Here is a 22739-nt window from a genome sequence, read left to right as displayed (position 1 = left end):
AAAAAAAAAAAAGGGGGTAAAATGTTTTAGAATTTAAACAGCATCAGTAGGAAAATATCTTCCTCCTAAACCACTTCGGCTCTCTGTTCTCCTCATGGTTACATGCCTGAATTATTTTTCTGAATTTGTCATTTGCTAGCCAAGGCATTCCTAGCTTTTAGAAGACATGTTTTGAAAATTTTGAATTTTGAGACGATTCCCCCCTGCCTAAATTTCTGAGTTAAAATGATGTACCTTCAGTTTGGCTTCTGTCAGAGTAGAAAGTAGCTGCTAAAAATCTTTTTTGGAGTGGGAAGAATACCTTATGTTTTTAAGTAAGGTTAAATCTCTAGGCAATCTGAAGGCATTATTGATTTGAGGACGATGCTTTTGAGAATTACGTTTTCATATCTGACTCTAAAATACTTTGATCTAGTAAAATGGTAATACATTTACATGCTGTACTCACCTGTATATTTAAAATATTTTATTCAGATCGTCAAGATTCAAGAAGCCACAGTTCAAGAAGAAGTTCTCCTGAATCAGATCGTCAGGTCCATTCCAGATCTGGGTCCTTTGATAGCAGGGAAAGGCTTCAGGAGCGAGATCGACACGAACACGATCGGGAGCGAGAGAGAGACAGGAGAGAGGGAAGACAGAGAGACTGGGACCGAGATGTTGACAAAGACTGGCCAAGGAGCAGGGAACGAGAGAGACTCAGAGAACGAGAGAGGGAGAGGGAGAAAAGACGGGAGCTGGACAGAGAGCGAGAGAGACAACTACCTGATACTGCTGAAAGAGAGAGGGAGAGAACTCTTGACATCACCTCTCAAAAAGAATCAACAAAACACAGTGAAACGAAACTGGACAGAGATCATGAAAAGGAATTTGATGGTGTTTGTCGGGATTCAGCGGCTTCAGAGAAGGAAAGAGCAGACAAAGATTTAGGACCTTTACAAGGTTTTGAAGATGGAAATGAGGCCGAAAAGGTAGAGAGTTTAGAAGGTGAGATATTCTTGGAAAGAACCTGGACTGACAAATATTTTATTCTTTTCCTTTTAGCATAATGCTGAACTGAGCTATATTAGAATAATTTTCTGCTAAAAGGCTTATTGGCTCCAGCTTCTCTACTGTGGAAGCAGACACAGTAAGAGAGAAATCTGATGAGCATCTTCCTTAGTGTTAATTGTGTTAGTGTTATTTGTTAATTTCTAAAGTCTTGAGGCAAAGAAACATAAATGATCTGAGGTATAATTTCACCAAGGTGTAACATTTCTGAATAGGCAGTTTGCTAAAGAATAACACCAACATTTGATTGCCTTGTTATATCATTGTAAGATCTATTTCTTAGTTTGGAAGTGACAGGTAATGAGTGAAAAAAAAAAAAATGAGTGTTGACTTGGAACTGTTCTTTAGGGTTTTTTTCTGCAGAGCCCAATTATCATGGAAATGATTGTCTGATTAGTAGGTGAAACATATGTATGGCTTGGCATAACAGTCCAAAAATGGCTTTCCTGAGGTAATCTTATTAATGCAGCTTCAATTTGCTGGCCCTAATGATACTGGGGAAAACGTGCTTAGGATTAGTAAATAAAGTAAGTAAGGGGCAAACAGTGACAAACTCTTAAGAGTTTGTCACATGGATTAGACAGCTTGAGCTTTGCATAGATAAGGTGTTTGGGAAGTACTTTTAACCTATATCAGCAACGTAAAAGAAGCAAGAGTCTAAATCCAGAGTAACTGGTGTATGTTATGGTTATGTTCAGAAAGTTGGGGTTTTTTGGTGATTGCAGGAGTTTTCATCTCTAAAATCTGTTGAGAGGAAAAAAGGCATTGTAGAATTGGAATTTTTGGATGTTTGGGATGGTAAAGCCTGAAGTCCATAGTCCTCAGAAGTAGAAAGAGAAACGTGAATTAAGCTTTTTGTAGTTTTGCACAAGATAACAGGACATTGTCTCATCATGTTTGCATTCTTACTAAGAATTTTCTGTGGCATTCATTGTTAATTTAGGCAGTTAAATCAAATGTTGTCTGGAGAAGATGATGAGGAATATTTATTACTTATTTTATCTCCTAACTGATTACTCGCAAAGTGGTCATTAGGGTTGACTGGTACAATTGAGAAAATTCCAATTAAGGAGATTATCTGTGGAGTTGAAGCACTTGTTTTGAGATTGTATTTGGAATGAGCATGGGAAAGTCTGCTCTGTCTTGCTGTAATGGACAGAATTCAGCGATTTTTAAGCTAGAGGAAGAAATGGTGCAATAAATCTGAGAGTAGAATGTGGTGACTTCAGGAATAGCCTTTCAACAACTCTTTTCTAGGTACATTATCTGTTTCCAAGAGGGCACCTGTAACTAAACAGGCTGTGGATGTTAAATGTGTTCTTAGGTCTAGCCTTTCAGCAGACTTCTAGTAAGTGTTTTAATGTATTCTTTTGTGTATTTTTCCAAGGTTGTTCTAAATTCTCTGAAAATTATCATCTATAGGAAGTTATGGTATATTTAGGATCATTTTTTTGGAAAAATAAATGTCTTTTGTAAAATATTAGATGGCATTCTCTTTTATTAAAGCATACTATATATAGCATGTTTGTGATTTTCTAAGGTTTAGTGTACTTTATTGTCTTTAATTACTTTATTATTCCTGTTTACGTTGCTCCTTTTAGCTGACTAGTGTGTAAAGGTAGTGATAGGATTACAATCTAGAAATTATCAAACTTTGATTTGAAATTCAAAACTGAGGAAGTAATCTTTTTTTAATCATATATTGAGAACAATGGATTATTATTTTTGTTTCATACAGTAATTTTTTTAATGGTTCATCTGTGCTGTCCAAGCACATCATTATGGTCAGCTGGTATAACTGGTAGATCAGTGTGGAGGCAGAAGATGTATCATACAGGCAGTGAATATTTAAAATCGTAAGACACAAAATGAAATCTAGTACAGATAGCCTTATTTTCCTTTTAAAAAAGAAAAACTTTTTCTAAAAATAGAAAAAAGAAAGAAAACTAAAAAAAGAAAACTAAATACCTGCTTAACATCATCGGGAAACTGTATCTGGTATTTAGTTGGACAAATTACTGTAGTATATTGTCTAAAAAAATATGTGAGGGTATAACTACTAAATCATTGTAATGTCTTGAACCTTAATGTGTTTGCTCTAGGAGTGGGCTTAAATAATGCCCAGGATGCTATATGCTTCCTCCAAAGCACTGCCAGGTGGTCTGAGTAGTTAATTTATGTTCTGCTAGCATGTCTTTTACTTGCTTTTTCCATGCTGATTTTTAGGTTAGTTGACGTGATTTTTTTTTTTTTTTTTTCCTTCCCCTTCTGTAGCTTTTACAAAGACAAGTAAAAAAAAAAAAAAATTGGGGGCAACTTAAAACGGAGGCAGTTTCACTTCTGGCTAAGGGAGCTGGAAGATATTAGAATAGTCATCCACAGGGGAGGACCCCTGTAAATTCTGTCTAGTTTGTATCACACAACTCATTGCAAGTACTGTGGTGGAGAACCCTAAGAAAGCCTGAGTTTTGAGCAATAGGGCTTCTGAATGCTTGAATCGGATCTTTCAGTCCCAGACATGAGAGGATACCTTCAGATGTTCCTTTCACGAACTGCAAAATGCAGCGTTTGAGTGTCTTGTGTTTACAGGTTTTAAGGGACACAGGTTTATGCATACAGCACGGGTATTTGTATATGCATATAGTACATGGCTGGATAGGAGTGTAACAACAAGTGAAGAAGTTTGGCATGGCTTTCTAAAAGCTCTTCTTGTGACTTCCACAAAGAGTCTAAAACCCTGGGAATAATTGCTTCATTCAGGATATCTTGCACCTTCTTGTATTTTGGGGTTCTGTTACTTCTTTCTCTTGTAGAACCTTTGGACTGAATCCTGACTTTGGATTCACGTGCAAAAGCATCTGAAAGACTTTGTGGCGCTAACCTATATTTGTATTGTTAACTACGTATCAGATCATCAACACACGTTTCTTCTGTATATGGCCTTCTGTGTGCAGTTTGACTAATACTGTACCCAAAAAAAAGACCAAGATATGTAAAATTCAAACTGCCTCATTGTGTACGGGAGAAATAGCTTCTCTGTTCTCATGAGTTAATACCTGTTTTCATGTTGAATATAGTTGTCCCCAAAAACTAACAGTTTAGTTTGCTTGAACCACTTTGTTTTCAGGCTGCTTAAAGCATGTTTAGAAAACAGGAATGATTGCTTTAAAGCTACAGTATGTATCTGTCTCTGTAGGAGGAGAAGATGAAGCAAAGATTGATGATGTACAGTCACTGGGGTCTGGTGCTGGAGAATACGAGCCAATCAGTGATGATGAACTGGATGAAATTCTGGCAGGTGATGCTGAAAAGCGGGAGGATCAACAGGAGGATGAGAAGATGCCTGGTAAAAGTATAGCAAAACCCCTTTATGATTATTTGAATATAAAGATTAGATCAGTTTGTATATAATGCTATTGTGATGTTGACAGTATTTCTGAATTAGGAATGCAGTTTGTATGCTCTTCAGTATTTCTCATTTGTTCTGTAATAGTCAGGTAAGCCTGAGGAGCACAGAGGTAAGTAAAGAGTACCAGGAGCTGTATTGTGAAGTGGTATTTATCTTGTTTTATATAGCTAGAAGGGTAAGCTTTTTGGGTTTATAAACATGTTTTCATTTATCCCATTTGGTTTTGATCATTATTTGGAACGGATATTTTTATGAACAGATGTTATCCATGCTTGAATGCTTCCCAAATGCACTGGGAAGCATGGAATCTTCTACTTGTCGTAAATTCAGTTGAGTCATCTGGGCTATATGATCAGCGTTTGTATTTTCTATGATAAACATACTAGACAAACACAGTTGTATGGTTATTCAATAAATAGTATATCTCTCCTTTGAAAAAAACATTCAGGACCCAGAGTTGAAATACTAGCTTTTTAAGCATTTAATTTGGATCTGTCATAGCACATTTAGTTGTACTATGACTTTTGTGAATGCATAAGTGATGTGTCCAAATCTGCTGGCTAAGCAGGATCTGAGCAGCCTTCTGCAAAGGGGTTGCAATAAAAATGAAGCAGAATATTAGGGGTGGGTTTTTTCATCCAAGAAGCTTTGTATTTGCATGCTCCTTTTTTCCACCAATCTAAGTGAGTTTTGACGTTCTTACCTGAAGTGTCCAAGGATCTGGTCTTTAGAACTGCAGAACAACATTCATCTAATATATATTGCTTTTAGGGGACAAGGGTGTACACAGCATGTGAAATTAATCAACTGTCGTAAGGGATGATGATGATGCGATAACTCATTGTCTGTCAATGTTTTTGCAGATCCTGTGGATGTTATAGATGTAGATTGGTCCAGTCTTATGCCAAAGCAGCCAAAAGAACCACGTGAGCCTGGGGCTGCACTCCTAAAATTCACACCAGGTGCTGTTATGTTGAGAGTTGGTATTTCCAAGCGATTGGCAGGACCAGAACTCTTCACCAAAATTAAAGAGACTTGCCAGAGAGTGTTAGAAAAACCTAAAGGTAATTGTTTCTGCAGGGATTAATCTCTTTTGTACTTAGTGAAAGTCCTTATGAAATGTGCATTAGTTCATTATTTTAGGTTTCAAGACCATAGAAAGTGTATAATGAGTATTGTTTGAAAATTACAGGAATGTAATACAGCTGCATGTCAATCAAATTAGTGTTTTAATTCCAGCAGTGGTGAGGAGGTCTTGAATAGTAGCCTAAAATTTTTTCATCCCGGTGGAATATTCTTTTTGCGAGACCATTCATGCTTTCCTAGCCTAAAGTGTGTCAGCAGTTTTTTGGAGTGCTAAGTATCTTCTGCAGTGAATTAGCAGTAATATTGTGAGAAAGAAATAAGATTTCTTATTTTCTCTGAAGGTCCTCTGCATGTCCTCTTACTTTCCTTCTGAGGATCCTCTCCAGAATGCATAGATAGAAGTTTTTGGGTCAGAATGAAGGAGCTAAGTGAAATTTTTGTATTATGTCTCTGCTAGAAGTGAGAAATTAAATAATACACAGGTCTGGCATTTGGACAAAGTGTGTGGCATAATACATGCATGACAGATGGGATGGGCATGAACTGTACCAGTGCAGTTTACTACAATTCTGTAGTGTAAGCAGGGCTTTTGCATGAGAGAGAATACTGATTTTTCTCTTTGGCATCCCAGGAAGCAGTTGAGCTGCTTGCAACAATTTGCATGGTAGAATGGGTTTTTTAGGACTGTGAAACATTTGCTTTCTGTGTGATCTCTACACAAATTATTCCAGGATCTAAATGTGAGAAAATTATGGCTTATAAATAATAGTATCTGCAGAGCCCCTGTTTTAAGGGAGTAGCAGATTTTTCTGATTTTGGGGTTTGTTTGCTTGTTTGTTTTTAACTCTGTAAATTCTAGTTCTTAATTTGAAACAGTACTTTTTAATTCTTTGCAACATTATTCTTTATGCAGTTGTCCTGTTAACCTCACAGTCTCAGACAAGTGGAGAGGAAAAAAAAAACCAAACAACTGGCTTTTCCCAGCCCTCTTAATCTCCATGAATGTCACTGCTTGCTTGAGCCATTTAAATTGTATAACTATTAATCATGGGCTGTTGCTACTGCTTCTACTTTATTTTAAAGTCGAATTAAATGCAAACATTTTTAATGCATCATAAATAGTATAATTTGAGGTGTGTAGTTGGCATTAATAAGTACTGTAAATGTACCGCTGCAATATTTGCAGCTTTTTCTATGCAGTATTAGCTTTCTTCTAGTTTAAAAAAAAAAAAAAAAACCACTTCAGCTCTTATGCTTAAGAATTCACATAACCAGTGTAATTGATACAATATTGAGTCTTCCTGAGTCTGCAAACTGTCTGATACAGTAAAGGTATGAACTATGTCCCTCCCTCTGTAAGCTTTAATTTTGCTGTATACTAACCAGGATTCCTTGCAACAGGAACTGCAGTGCAGAGTCATTCCACCTGGCTATTTAAAACGATACCCGAAATAACCTCAGCAGCCCTTGCATGCTTCTCTAGAAATAAACCGAAAGTCCGTAGTGATAATAGGAGGCTTTCCAGCACTGCCCCTGGGCTGTCCTAAGTGTAACTCAGACTGAGCAGAACTTTGCTCTGGAGAGGAAGGGGGATTGAAGTGCCTCCATTGATTTCCCTTTGGTGTGTGCAGTCTCTCACCCACCAAAGTTGCTACATGTGGAACTGCCAGTAGTAATCTGCTAGGTGGAGGTTCCTTTTATAGTGATTACACAGCCACAGCATGTATATTCTAAACAAAGGCACAGATACGGTGCCCTGAAAAGTGAATGAATTAGAGCTAGATATTTAGTGTGCATTACAGTGAAAATGTAGTGTTTTCACTGTGGACTTCTTCATGGTAGTATAATTTGTTTCCCTGTTTTATTCCTGAGTTTGGTGTTCCCTTCTTTGTTCTTATTGTGGATGAAAAGTTTCTGGTAATACACTGAAATGCAGAAAAAAGGAAATGATAACTTGTTTCAGGGTTGTTTTTTCTTTTAATTATTTGTCTTTGGAAACAAAAATCTGTAGTGTATGATGGAATTGAGATTTGTAGCTGACTTGCCCTCTCTCTATTATATGCAATTGTTTCCTATAAGGATATAGACATGCTTACTTGCCAGATATGCTCAGCATCTGGCACCTAGGCAGACTCTGCGAGCTGTCAGTGTTACCTTTGAAGTGGCCTTTTTGTGTCTTGTCACTTATTTGTGGTGTTGATTGCCTGTTGAGGTTGTCTTGATGACTTCAGTTCTCTTTAACCTGCCTTTGATCTCATGTAACTTTTTTGTTTCTTTTCACCGTGTTTAAAAACTAGTCCTACGCAGCTTCATCCAAATTCTCCGAGTGGTTTAAAAATGCATCTTAGTTCTCTTCTGTGTGCATACTGCCAAACTGCTGTAGCAGTCTTTGCTTTTAGCTTCTATGTTTTCCCCAGGTTTGCTGGTGTCTCTAGTGAGGTGTTTGATTCTCTGCTAAACACCCAATAGTTTACTATAGAGGCACGGCTGGATTGGATTTAGCTACATACCTTACCTTTTTTTTTTTTTTCAATTACATCATAATCTTCCTATTTATTGTAAAAGGGCTATAAATCAATGAGCTGCGGTCCAGCCATGTGCACTTTTTTTGTCTTTGTCTGCATTTCAGAAACAGACTTCTCGCAGAACAAGACTCACCTCAGGATCCATCTTTTATTAAAGTGGTTAAAGTGTTCTAGCTGCACGCTGTTTCTTCTGATAAGTGTATTAAAGGACTAGTCCTGCCACTTTGAGTAGTATTAACAAATGCTTTAGATGAGCTGGTAGGAGGGGGTAGTTCATTAGCATCTGTTGACTTGTTCTCCAGGTTCATCCACCATGGATAAAAGAATTATTCTACATAGTCGTATTGCACTTCTGCATAGCCATACAAACCCTGTGTTGACACTGGTACAGTTATCTGATGTCTTGCAGAGAATTGAAACTTAGACCACTTTCTGATTAATCCTAGTAGTAAACATCTTCTGTCACATATGTCTGACCATAAATGATACCCCCTCTTCTGTCCCAGAGCTGGCACTTGATTTTTAGGCCTCTCAGTGATTGCTGTCTCAATACAGCTTTCCAGTGCTGAACCTGCATACAAGGGTACCCATCCTTGCCTTTAAATGGTGAGGGATTTATTTGGGGGTTTTTTTTATAAACTGCAATATCCTTTTTTCCCAAACCTTGATATTGTTTGGAAGGCAGAAATACAAATAGTAAAACCTTAAGGAATTTCATATTACTGTATATTGCTCTTCAGAAATACCATGTATATATTGATCTCTGCAAATATAAATTCTTTCTAGATGCAGAAAACCTTTTTGAACACGAACTGGGGGCCTTGAACATGGCTGCACTTCTACGAAAAGAAGAGAGAGCAGGTCTTCTCAGTAATCTGGGTCCTTGCTGTAAAGCGCTGTGCTTTCGAAGGGATTCTGCAATTCGTAAGCAGCTAATGAAGAATGAAAAGGCAAGTGGTTTGTTTGCAGTGCTTGGTCAAATGTGGAAACACAGATTCCACTATGCAAAACATTTCTCTAGGAAGATAATTTTTGTGTTCGTTGTTCTAGAGTAGACCTAGTCTTTTAAATGGAGAACAGACTTTTATTTAAGAGATTGTAGGGTGTTTATTTTTTACTTAGGATGAGAGATTAATTTAAGATTGAGACTAGAGGTGGGTGCTGTTTCTCATTTTGGGGTTTAAATTCTGGAGATACATTTTCTATATTTAGAGAATACATAATAAATAATGGGTTAAAATACAATTTCAAAGGCAATTGTTGAATAAATCTCCTGCTTGAGATTCCATGTATGTTTATAAGAATTATAAGATTCTGTTCTTCCAAGTTAAAATTGAAAGAAAAAATACTTTAGCCATTTTTTGCACTACAGCAGGTTTTATGATCTGGCATGCTAATAGAAAAATCATTAATTCTCCAAGTCTTTTCTAGTGAATACGTATGATTAAACCTCTAATTATTGAGAGTACTTGAGGTTAATTTCTCAGCTTGCATGTTAAAAGCCACTGTTTTCAGTTCTTTTTTTTATTTTTCATTTTTAATTTCAACAGGGTGCAACAAAACAAACTTATACAAATTCTGCAGCAATGGACAGCGACTTGTTACGGTTAAGTCTACGGTTATTCAAACGAAAGACTGTGTGCCAAGTTCCTGGGCAGGAAAAGACAGAGGATAGTAAAATTCCACAGCCAGCTATCCAGCAAGAAGTGTGTGTGTCTTGAGTGAATGACTGTGGTGGCACTTTCTAGCTGATTTCGCACTACCAATGTTGGTATTGATGTTTAGAACTGGTTGATTAGAAAGCAGCTGTAGAAGATGGAAGAAAATACTCCATTTGTACACAGATAAGAGTTATTGGGTTTGGATGTGAATAAAAGGGGTAAAAAATAAGGACTTCTGTGTGAAGTTCTCTGCAAGTTTTGTAATATTGAATCTTACACTGTAACATAAACCTGTTTTATGGTGCATCAAGTGTAATAATGTGAAGACGTCTGGTTTTAGCAGTTTGTAACACCACCTGATATTAAACCGAAGAAAACTGCGTGTCTTTTTCTTCATTATGAATGGGTTTTTCCATCACCACCCTGGTCCCTCAATACACATCTGGAATTTCTTAAATAGCTTGCTTCCTGGGAATCTGTCTACCTCCGCTTTCCAAATCTCTTTCTTATCACAGCAGCCTCTGGTGTGGATCTGGATTTGGACAAAACTCTAGCTCTTTTCCATCTTTAGCATAGGTTTCCTCTGATAATTTCTGGACACAAAAATCTAGTCTGGTCACTTAGGGCTCCCCTTCTTGATGAAAGGAAGTAAAAAAACTTCTGGAAAGTGATTTATGACCAGCTTTACATGCCTATATTTATGAGACTAACAGCATTTTGGAAATGCCTGCTTCTCACAAAGGAGGACTAGTGCATATATTTTACATCCTGTTAAGTATCAGGGCAGATCAATCCCATGTAGCAACCTGAGGGTATTTCGCGCTTGATGAGTTTCAGGAGTTTTCAGATATTAACAGTAAAGGCAGTGAGCAATGGTGCTTTGCTGGGTGTTACGGATTTTAGGGGCCTGATTAGAGACTTGTCAAGCCTGGACTCAATTTTGTAAGAATTTTCTGTTTGAGAAGTTGGTATCTTGTGTGGCATCTTTGGATTATACCAGTCCGGTATGGTTAGGTAGTCTGTGGAGGCCTCCATGTGAAACTGAGACTTCTAAAACTTCAGACTAAGTCTCTGTATACACCTGTGTACTTTTCTTGGGTTTAAACCTGAACTGTTGCTTTGAATTCTGCTTATAGGGGATGGGAAAGAAATCCATAGTTTAACCTTGATACTGGCTTGCTGCAAAGCAGCTTGTTTTCATTGTTCTCATTCAGGTTGAAAATGAGTTATGAACCACTAAATTTTTTGACAGTTGGTTTGTATTAGTTTCTTACCCTTTTTCTCGGCTTGGAACCAGCACAGTGAGGTGGGATGTTGACTGTGCGGTTGTAACAGCAGGCCTGTCTCGCATCTCTTGTGATTACTGACAGTTGTACTGGCTTCAAGCAAAGGCCTAAATATGAATAGCAATTCAGTTCAAATATAAAGCTTTCTTAATATAATGCTTTCCTATAATGCCTAGTACATAAGCGTTCAGTAAAACGTTCTTATAGTACGTTTAAAGAATTGTTGTTAAAGAAAATGTGAGGGGATTTTATTTATATTTTTGTAAGTGCCCACACACTAGTGTACATGTACTTGTATCTAATATAAATGACATGAGAAATTTCTACCATCTGTTTGATCCTTATTAAACTATGTGATCCAGGCAAAACTTTATCTTCCTAAGTTTTTCACTTGTTGAACATTTTGAAGGGACTTAGTAACTGTTATTTTTAATGTCACTGATGTTTTTATATACACCTATAAAAAAAGTGTGTCTTTTAAACACACTAATACTTTAACCTGAGCAAGAGTTAACATACCTGTTCTATTCAGCATTTAAATGCATTCTCACCTACTTTATAGCTACAATAATGCTGCCTTTAAGCTGAAAGTATTAGATCATTGCTTCCAATTATGTTAAAGCCTATTTTAATCTCCGTCTCTAACAGACATAAAAATGTTTGATAGCTAGAAACAGCCTTGTCTAAGACTGCAGTACACAAAATAGATTCACTGTGTGGCATTTAATTACACTGTGCTTACTTTAAACACTATTCCTGTAAAACAGTCAAGGTGTATATACGCACTTAGTTTGCAGAAGAATATTTCACATTACCCTAGAAAATGCAAAATAAAGTAGGCTTAATGGGCTACTATGAGTATCTTGTGAAGCGAGTGTCCCATTGAAGGTCAAGGCCAGTGCTGACCCGTACCATCATTTGTTGGAATTAGACAAAAAAGGTGCCGAGATTGCCTCATACACACTTTTTTCTGATTTCAATTGCAGTACTTACGAGTGCAGAAGTACATTACTGTACTGGCAGAAAACACGCCTGTTCCTGTGGGAAGCACTAAGATTTTTTTTGTTTCAAGCAATTCCCCTCTCACCTGGCAGGAGTTACTGCACAAGTGGAGCCCAGGAAGTGTGCAGTTCTGTGTGTGAGTATTTTGGTCTCCATTGTTTTAACAAAAGGTAGCATTTCCTTTGCAGGGAATGTAAGTTACAAAACTGTCATCAGGTAATTTTACAATAACTTTAAGAAAAGGCGATTTGCCCACATCCCAATTTCAGATAAAAGGTTTGAAACTTGTCTGAATCGGAGAACTTGCTTTAGGACCTTCCATCCCCTTCCCTGTGTTGGTCGTCACTTTTCTGATGGGGTCTGCCCGCCCTTTTAGCGTCTTCCGTCTCTTCCTTTCCCCCCTATTTCTCTCCTAGCTTGATTTTGTGTGGAAAAAGAGTAGATGGAAGAACTCTAGTCCACTTCAGTTCTTGTTTCGCAAGGCTTCAGCAGGGTACAGAGGAGGCTGTAGTGTTTTGGGCAGCGGTGTGCGGACAGGGCTGAACGTGTGCCTCGGATGCCCCTGTGTGCTCCAGCTCCAACTCTGAAAATGTGGGGCAGCACGTACCCCCTACGGGGTTTCTCCTTTTCAGCTGCGGCAGCAACTTGAAAGCGGTCCCTGTGCCAAAGTAGAGATGTCACCCCTTTCTGCTGCTAAGCCCATGCTGTGCCTAGTTGGATGATAAATGAGTTTTCAGCATCCCCGAGGTGCAGCCTGCAACGTGGAGCTGTGGAAGAACAAGCTGCCATGTGCGCTGGTAAGATGAGGCAGGCTCTCACCCAGGTGAAACGCTATGCCCGGCTCTTGCAGCCGTAACAGATTCAGACAGAGCAGATTTTTAGAGCCTCAAGACACAAATGGGACTATGACCTGTGTCTTGGGATATTGTCATATTCATTATCTCAAGTAGTACTTTCAGGCTATTACCGCTTCAGCTAGTGGAGTGAGATACAGATTTTGACAGTAGCCCATCTGCATGGTGTACTCAAAAGACAGAGTTTAGACAATTTTACTAAATTAAGGCTTTTGTTTGAATTGCCTTGACGCAGTTGCGTTCTCCCTTTTCCACCGTAGGGATGCCCTTCAGCAGAGAGCAGCCTGGCTGGAGCTGCTCTGCCCGTACAAGGCAGGGCACGGGATGCGTGTTCAATTCAAAGAGTTGCTACCAGCTTAAAGAGTTCAGGAACCTCCTTTGTTTTGCAGCAACAAAGTCTTCTTTTCAAAGTGTCTTTGTACAAAACAGTTGTTTCTGCTGTACAGGTCTTTGCCTTAATGCTAAGGGGAAGCCCAAGGAGATGGTACCAAATGCTTGGCCTTGGTACACACGTTGTGTGGTAGGTAAGGTTTTGTGGGCAGTGTGGGCATCCAAGGTGGTTTTGGGTGTAACTTCAGGAGGCAGCTTGAGAATGGCAAGTGTACTGTTAAAATAATAAAAAGCTCTAAACGAAGCCCTAAACTCAGAAGTAAAGCAATGTGACCAAGCATCAAGATGCGAGGAGTTTCTTAAACCAAACTGACCTAAGAATTTGGGAATCTGTCCCACTGAAATCAATAAAGGAGTCCCAACATGCACGAGAGGCAAGTGCTAAAACAGCATTCAAAAACCAAATAGCAAAAGCTTTTGGAAGAAGACTGTTTCTATAATGAACAGCCAGTATCATTGCCTCTGCCCTATCAGTAGGGATCAATAGATGAAAGAGGGAAGGTAAGTGTATTCTGGGGAAGTTTAATTTCTTTCCTGGCTTTCACTGCCAGGGATGCACCTACCACAGGCTTGCTTTTTTTCCTTAGTAATGAAGTCAAGATATTATCTGTAAAGACTGAAGCGTCAGAAGACGTGCTAGAACAAACTGCTGTGGTAAAAAGCGTTGCGCTGCCAGTTTTTCAGTGTATGTTCACGTGTGAAAGGGTTGTGTTGGCTGCAAGCATGCAGTTCCTAAACAAGAGGGATGATTGAAGTAGCAGGTATGGGATGGGGATTTTAAGAAAACTTGCAGCTTTGCGGGGAATGGGGAATGCTCTTTCTCATCTACTGCATGATTAAATTTGTTGTTTGAACATATTATGTGTATGAGGGGTGCTTGGGGCACTGTGGGAAGGACTTGAGGAAGGGAGTAGAACCATAGAATCATTTAGGTTGGAAAAGACATTTAAGATCAAGTCCAACCATTAACCTAACACTGCCAAGTCCACCACTAAACCGTGTCCCTAAGCACCATGTCTACATGTCTTTTAAATACCTCCAGGGATGGTGACTCCACCACTTCCCTGGGCAGCCTGTTCCAAGGCTTGCTAACCCTTTCAGTGAAGAAATGTTTCCTAATATCCAATCTAAACCCCTGGTGCAGCTTGAGGCTATTTCCCCTTGTCCTATTGCTTGTTACTTGGGGGAAGAGACCAACCCCCACCTCACTACCACCTCCTTTCAGGTAGTTGTAGACAGCGATAAGGTCTCCCCTCAGCCTCCTTTTCTCCAGGCTAAACAACCCCAGTTCCCTCAGCTGCTCCTCATAAGACTTGTGCCCCTCACCAACTTGGTTGCCCTTCTCTGGACACGCTCAAGCAGCTCAATGTCTTTCCTGTAGTGAGGGACCCAAAACTGAACCCAGTACTCGAGGTGTGACCTCACCAGTGCCAAGTACATGGGGATGATCGCTTAATGGGACGGAATGGAGTAGCACAGGTTGTAGCTGTCGGACTGGGAGTGTGACTTCACATTTCTTCCACTAGCCAGGAACTGGCTCATCAGAACGATAAAGACAGAAGGATCTAGGTGTGCAAACTGAACACACGATGCATTGGTGGAAGAGCTCTGGAAACAGGCAGTGTTGCCCTAACATGATTCCAGACGGGTGTTTCCAGCAGTGAGAAGAGTAGTTTTACTACTCTCTGTAGTACCTGCAAATTCTTACCTGGTCTGCTCCCCTATTCTTGCAGAAGTTGGATTCAACCTACAGACACAGGGAGCCCTGGAGGTGAGGAGAAGCATGGAGTATGAATGCTGTCTCCTGAAAAACTGGGAAAGTGAGAAATGGGGAGAAAAAAATGAAGATCAGCAAAAGAACAGGTGAGCCTAAGCTGCCTATATGTACCTTTAAGATGGATACTGGAAGCCCCCTAAGGACCTGAATAGGTGCATGTAAAATTTACTTTCTTTCTGACTTGCAAAGGTGCTTTGTGTCAGCACGAACCCTCTGGTTGCCTCTATCTTAGGCATCATTCCTTTTTCTGTGTCTTGCATGCTCATGGAAAATGTGTTAGCAAGAGGTTTCAGAGGACTTTTGAAACGTCTCGCACAAGGTTACTAGAAAAAATTAAGCTGTAGCAAGTGAAGGATAAAGAAATGACATGAATTAAAAATTAACAGGGAAACAGAAGGTAAAACAGAGAATTAAATGATCACGTCTCATCATAAACAGCTCACAGTGGGTGACCTCCCTGTACATTTGTGATTTGGGAAGGAATTGACTGAGAAGGGAGATGAGAAAATTTGCAAATCACAGTTAAAACTGGAGAAAAACACAAGCAGACGCATTTGCTGCCATGTGGCCCATTCATTTAGCTCATTTCAAGTCTTTCTGCCAGTCAGCATCAAAATGTCCAAGCTGACCATATTGGGTTTGCAGGGCAAGGTTTTGGTAGCAGGGGGGGATTATAGGGGCGGCTTCTGTGAGAAGCTGCCAGAAGCTTCCCCCGTGTCCGACAGAGCCAATGCCAGCCGGCTCCAAGATGGACCCACCGCTGGCCAAGGCTGAGCCCACCAGCGATGGTGGTAGCACCTCTGGGAGAACAGATTTAAGAAGGGAAAAAAGTTGCAGCGGGGACAGAAACGGCAGCCAGAGAGAGGAGTGAGAACATGTGAGAGAAACAACCCTGCAGACCCCCAGGTTGGTGCAGAAGGAGGGGAGGAGATGCTCCAGGCGCCGGAGCAGAGATTCCCCTGCAGCCCGTGGGGAAGACCACGGTGAGGCAGGCTGTCCCCCTGCAGCCCAGGGAGGTCCACGGGGGAGCAGATCTCCACCTGCAGCCTGGGGAGGACCCCACGCCAGAGCAGGTGGGTTCCCGAAGGAGGCTGTGACCCCGTGGGAAGCCCGCGCTGGAGCAGGCTGTGCCTGAAGGACTGCAGCCCGTGGAAAGGACCCACGCCAGAGCAGTCCGTGAAGAACTGCAGCCCGTGAGAGGGACTCACATTGGAGAAGTTTGTGGAGGACTGTCTCCCGTGGGAGGGACCCCACGCCAGAGCAGGGGACGAGTGAGGAGTCCTGCCTCTGAGGAGGAAGGAGCAGCAGAGACAAGGTGTGATGAACTGACCCCAACCTCCATTCCCTGTCCCCCTGCACCACTGGGGGAAGGAGGTGGAAAATTTGGGAGTGGAGTTAAACCTGGGAAGAAGGAAGGGGTGGTGAAGGTGACTCAAGTTTTGGTTTTATTTCTCATTATCCTGCTCTGGTATGATTGGTAATAAATTAAACTAATTTTCCCAAGTCGAGTCTGTTTTGCCCATGACAGTAATTGGTGAGTGATCTCTCCTTGTCCTTACCTCGACCCACGAGCGTTTTGTTCTATTTTCTCTCCCCTGTCCAGCTGAGGAGGGCAGTGACAGAGCGGCTTTGGGGGGCACCTGGCATCCAACCAGGGTCAACCCACCACACTGACATATCACTGAGGTGGAAAGTTTAATCAATGTTTATACCTTATAGTGCCATGTGTTAGCAATATCAGTGCCAGAAGGAAACCTGTAGTTCATGGAAAACTTCAGTCTGATGTAGAGAGATGTGTGTAAAGACAAAAATAGAAGAATACACAGAAAAGATGATGTATGCAAAGGTAGAAACTGCACTATGAGTAGGCTCCTAATGCAAGAAAGGTTATTGCAAAACAGGTGAGAACCCAGGGAAAGCACGGAAGATCTCGTATCAAAGTTATTAAAATTCTTGGGACCGTGTCCTTAGAAAGGAAAGGAGTAATAGTAGATACGATTAAAATATATGAAACAGCGGTCCAGAAAAAGGAGGACGGAAGATACTTTTTTTCTGTTCCTTACGACAGAGCTCAGTCGTAACTCAGTAAAATTAAAGAGTGGCAGAATTGAATGATAAAAGAGAAATTCTTGTTTTCCTCACAGTGCCTAATTAGCCTCAGAGTTCAAGCTGTAGGACATTGCAGAAGCTAAAACTTAGCAAGATTTCCAAAAGGACTGAGCATGCTGCGAGTATATACAGTTGTTCCTGGGAGGTAAACCAAGACCACGTCTTTAACAGCTTATATTATATGAATTTATACACAATGGGGAAGGCTCTCGGGCATTACGAGTGCCTGGTACCCAGCAGTGTATTTCTGTGTGAGCAAGCTGTCCTAGCTCCAGAAATGGGATGGCTGCCTGTTGGGAAAAGCCCCTGCCCCAGCTGCCAAATCGTGGGAAGAATTGTTGGGACGGGCCAGGTTCAGTCACGCAGTCATTCAGACTCAGACAATCACGTTCCCGTGCTTGGGAACCGTCCTGGGCATGTTTGAATCTTGCAGGGTGTCATATGTGTAGGCTTAAACTGCTCACCTCTTGGAGACTGTAAGACCTGCTGAGAAAGCTACGTCAGCCTGTGTCTAACTCCGGTAGAAATTAGAGACCCTATCTGATGGCTTTTGAATTTTCCTTTGAGGTGTCTGGTTGGGACCACTGTGAGAGAGAGATAAACTGACAGATAACAAGCCTGACTGCGGCATTTTTCCTGCATGATCTGAATTATTTTTTTCTTTATGCAAAAGGCTTTCTTGCTAGCTTATCCAAAAGCAAGTTGCCCAAATAATAAATGCGCTGTTAAATTCACGCTTAGCAGGAACTATTCTGTTCTCCACTTTCCCTAAGCAGTGTTACCCCTCTTTCTTTGCAAATCTCATCTGATACATGAACTGTCAAAACATAAATGGGCAACTGTGCCTTCTCCGCTGTCTGCTCTGGAATGATAGCATAATCTATTTGCTTATTCATCCCTTTAATTTCCATTTTCATTGCTATAATCTAGCTCACTTTTTTTTTTTCTTTCTCGGTGCACAAATTATGAAGATGGCCTCGCCTATTCATCAGTAGACTCTAAAGCACGTGCAGTGTGTGACGCATGATTCTATCTGGTTTGATCTAGTTAACGCCACATTCATAACTATAATAAAAAATGGGCAGCGCTGTCTGATGATAGCTTAGCATAAATCACGGCATCCTCTGACTCAGGTGGAAGCAGGGAATCTCAGCAGATCTGAAGCTTAAAAGAAAGATTGGTAAACACCGCTCTTAAAGTGTTTCTAAACCTGTGAAAAACAGCCGTTCTGTTCACTGTACATGTTTGAATAGGCACACGAGCCTTTTCCTGGAATGCAGGACCGATGGCATCACCATCTACATGGAAACATCATCACAGGAGTGCTGCATAACCACAAAGTTCATTTATAAGAAAACGCTCAAATTAGGGTCCCACTTCAGCACTGGTTTAGGAAAAGCAATTTAATACTGCTCAAATACCACAGGAGCATAAAACGGCCTGATTTTGCATTAAATTGCTGGAGCCTATAATAAAATGTACTGGGGAGTTAATAAATAAGGCAACTGGATAGAGAATTTCAGTCAGACTTTTTTTCTGGCAACAGGCATATATCAGTTCCAGCCTCAGCTCAGCCATGCACATCTGGATAGAAAGGAAAGACTGCGTTTACGTATGGGAGATTCAACTCTAATTTTCAGCTGTATAAACCAACGTAAACTGTGAAGAGAATGACATGATTAAATTGATATACTACCAAAGTGATAAATCCAATATCTGGAAAGATGTTTTCCTTCCCTGCTTGCTTCTGAACCGTAGAAATTGGTTTTCAGCTCTTCACCCGAGAACAGCAGAGGAGGATTTATCAGGTGGGTTTTGGGTTGGTTTTTTTTTTTCTTTAGAAATATTTTGTGTTGCTCTAAAAGTACCTAATCATTATTGTATTGATTTGTGTATCAAAAAAGGAATGTTAGGTAAAGAACAGGAGTTTCCTTGGCTTTTGTCCCTGATTGTTACTGAAATACATATATATGTTTTTGCTACGGTTTTCAGGGGGTAATTTATCTGGTCTGGCTGCTCCCAGCCGTGCGCGGGAGAAGGGGCAGCTCTGATGAGGAGCATCGACGTGTCGGCCACTGCCCCGTGGGGCTGATCGCACCTTGGGCTGCCCGTGGGCAGAGGCATCCTAAATGTTTGCACTTGGCATCTTTAGGAGGTTTTACAGGATGTCGCTGTTTTTAAGCAGGGCATAAAAGCACAGCTCCAAAAGAAATATTTTATCTGGAGACATTGTAACCTACTTTAATCTGATAAATGCTGACACTGTCCCATAAAGGGATGGAGGAGAAATCAATGTAACCCTAAACTAAATTGAATTATTGGGTTTGTTCCTCTCCCTTCTGCAAGACTCGGGTAGCTTTGCAATTCATCACACACTGCTGATCAAGAGCTGGGAAAGTTTCTTTCCAGCCTTAGAAAAATTAAATTTTACGCAGCTTTTGACCTGGATTAGTGGTGGGCAGAGCAATATATTGCCTGATCCCAGTTATTTCTTAGCTGTCGCCCCTGGCCCGCTCCATCCCTCCACTACTGGTACGTGCTGCTGTTTGCCGGCTGGCAGCTCCATGCAGGCTTGCTGGAAAAGGAATTGTGGAAGGGTTATTAGATGGCAATAGAAAGCCGTTGTAAATAAAAACATTCAAAAAGCCAACAGAAATCTTAGGCACATTTAAAAATACATTGTAAAGAGTATCGCAAAGACCATTGTAGAGATATCGTTATCTTCAGCTTGGCCTTCTTTCTAATTGAGTCTTAGATCCCCGCTGGTTAAATGGCTGCCTTTCTATCTACATGCCTAAATCTGCTTTTTTGCGGATAACTCTTTATGAGCACTGCTCCTGTTACAAATTGTGAAATACAATTTATACTGGCAATAAAACCTTTAACAACTGCTAAAACAGTTAACCAGCTCACTAGAACATTCCCCATCACAGATCTAGCCTTAGGAAGTTAACTAACAAACATGTTATTAACCACTGATGAGGAACTGTTTGGAAGAGATTATTGCTTAATTAATCTTTGTACTGAGCTAATAAGAGTGTTAAATGGGCCTCTCTGTTGAATTGGGTTGTTAATACAGATTGCAAGTTCCCTCAGGGGGAAATCCGAGACCGATATGACATTAAAGTTAGCCATCCAACAAAGAAGATATTTTAGGCATTAAAAATAATAAAGCCAAACGTCTTTGTTAATAATGTCATAAGATTCAGTGGCTCTGTGTGTATGAATGAGTGTACGTGCGTGTATGATTTACCGTGCTCTTTCCTCTTCTGGTAAGAAAGCTATATCAAAAATCTTATTTAGATTCAACATTTTTCATTGCTGTTCTGTTGCGGCATAAATTAAAGTTGTCACACTTACCTGTAGTAAGCAGGTTACGCTGATCGGGAAGGCAGAATCCAAAGCAAACTCTCGTGTCATCTGCTTATCCTAAAAAGACAAACAAGATCAAAAAATCTCTTCATATTAATGAGTTGAGTAAACCTTCTGCTTGGTACAGTTTGATGCAACAGTAAAAGGCAGTGACCAGATTGCCCTTGTGCTTCATGGCATTTTTAGTAGTGAGCACTCAGGTCTTACCCATGAAGCAAGGTGCCCATACTTAATATTAAACCTTCGTTTTGAAAGGCGTTATAATTCCCTGTGTAAGAAGTTACCTATTGTCTTCAACTCCCTTTTAACATACATGTTACATCTTTTGGGAGAAGAGAAAGATTCCATAAAAAGAAAGGTTGAAAAGGAATAATTTGCCCTTGAATGTTTGGTGTTAGAAGGGATGTTGGTCTGTCACTACAGCCCCTTCCACACCAGTCCCTATCCCTCATGAGTCCAATTTCCATCCTTACACCCAACTCAGAGGTGTTGACTCAGGGTATGCCTGCATCCCATGATCCTAATATTATACTCAATGGGTGATTACACTCATTTTGTATGAAACTATCTCAGAAAGACTAGGCGAAGCATTTATGACATGAAAGTAGCAATATGACAAAAATGTATTCATGCATACCCATATTTTTGATGTTAGGGTTTTATCTTGTCTGAATTCTTGCTGGCTTCAGGCTTAATACACTGCACCCCCCCCCCCCCCCCCCCCAAAAGCTTGGGTGCATCTAGGCGAGGTGAAGTCCTTGTTTGCCTGACTCCTCTGTGACTAGCCTTTGACATCTGACAAGTTTATTTTATGGTCTTTTGCTATGCACCCTTGAATATTGATGAGATCCTTGCACTTAGGGGATGTGGTCATAGTACAGATCATCTCTTAGTGGTCTGTTGACTGGTTTCTCTGTCGTCCATGTTGTCTCTAATGCATCACATTGAAGCACCAAGGCAAAACCTTCTTGATTAGCATACCCTTGGAGACTTCTAAATATTGCCTCACTTCATTACTACTGCAAAATGATCAATATGCCTCACCAAAATTAACTGTACTTTGGACATCTCCCTTGCCTGATTACTGTGCATTTTTTATTCCTCAAGGATAATGGAGGTTTGTTCCCGGCCAAGATGTTATCGTAGTTGTAGGCACAGCTGCGGAGTCCCTCTGTGCCTGTGGCCTTTTCAGGAACGGGTCTTAGCTGCTAATCAAAAATGCTCTTTGTACATGTGTACGCGATTTGTGTTTGGCGAGTATGAGTTGGAATTCATAAATGGGAAGTGATTGATTAGAATAACATACCCTTGTGCTCTTATAAACATCGGGATGAGGGCTGGAATACCTCACTCCTGACCGTCTACAGCATATGTCCACAAATCAGAGACGTTGTTTTCCTACCCCTCGTTTCACGCTGACCTTTTAATGTACTAGCCGAAGCTAATCTTACGTGTACAACAGCATATTGGCTTGATGTATTTGTTACAGATAATTAATATTGCTCTAGTGAGCCATCTTCTTAATTATTACTTCCAGTCGCTTCATAGTTATTAAACTGTCACATTTCAAGTGCGGACAAGTGTCCATGATGATATACAGAGGCCCGTTAAGTGGAAAACTTGTAGGTGCCTTTTATTACTCAGATCCCCGAGGAATACCGCTGTGGTCATGCTGTCTTCAAATACATATTTGACCTATACTTCGTATGCACAGTTAAAGGTTAGAATAAATATGCATGTTTTCTCTGCTTATTAAGCGAAACTCTAGACATTAAGAGAACATGAGAGAGGTTCCGCCGATCTCCCAACTAACACAGTAAATTGCTCACGCTGGACCACCTGCCTGCCTCGGCTCCTCTCCGCTCATCCATGCTGCTGTTTTTCCATACACCCATTCATAGAAATCCATTTGTATGGAAATACAGCTCACTAGCTAAGCCCTTGCATTGTAAATCCAGCTTTAATACCACCAGCAGTGCTCCCTGCTGTGCATCAAGGTCTAGTAAAGCACTCCTCTACACTGGGGGCTGGAGGACCCATCGCACGTTGTCCTTTTTGTCCTCTAGGCTCTGGCTTTCCATTAAACCATCTTCCATGAGCAATGCCAGGTCCCTCTTGCTGCAGCGGAGGCCAGCTGAGCTGCTGCAGTAAGAAGCGCAGGAACCTCCTAGATGCCACACCGCCAACTTGTTCATGCGTTGTCCTCGGTAAAAATCTCCTC

The 22739-nt window shown here is 40.6% G+C and overlaps 1 protein-coding gene across 4 annotated transcripts in view; it reads left to right on the top strand.

Annotated features, from left to right (window-relative positions):
• Positions 1-10108, top strand: part of ZC3H13 (zinc finger CCCH-type containing 13) — a 49338-nt gene extending 39230 nt beyond the window's left edge. For 2 of the 4 annotated variants that reach the window (XM_052786103.1, XM_052786101.1), the window contains 5 exons: positions 475-984; positions 4244-4393; positions 5320-5520; positions 8854-9017; positions 9618-10108. In XM_052786103.1, coding sequence (XP_052642063.1) covers positions 475-984; positions 4244-4393; positions 5320-5520; positions 8854-9017; positions 9618-9788 — 1196 coding nt within the window. In that variant the 3' untranslated portion in view covers positions 9789-10108. Of the gene's footprint in view, positions 1-474; positions 985-4243; positions 4400-5319; positions 5521-8853; positions 9018-9617 lie in introns of all 4 variants that reach the window. The other 2 variants (XM_052786102.1, XM_052786100.1) reach the window with 1 other exon arrangement.
• Positions 10109-22739: the final 12631 nt, after the last annotated feature.

This window comes from Harpia harpyja, chromosome 4 (genome assembly GCF_026419915.1).
Source record: "Harpia harpyja isolate bHarHar1 chromosome 4, bHarHar1 primary haplotype, whole genome shotgun sequence".
Lineage (NCBI taxonomy): Eukaryota > Metazoa > Chordata > Aves > Accipitriformes > Accipitridae > Harpia > Harpia harpyja.
This window is presented reverse-complemented; position numbering and strand designations above follow the sequence as displayed.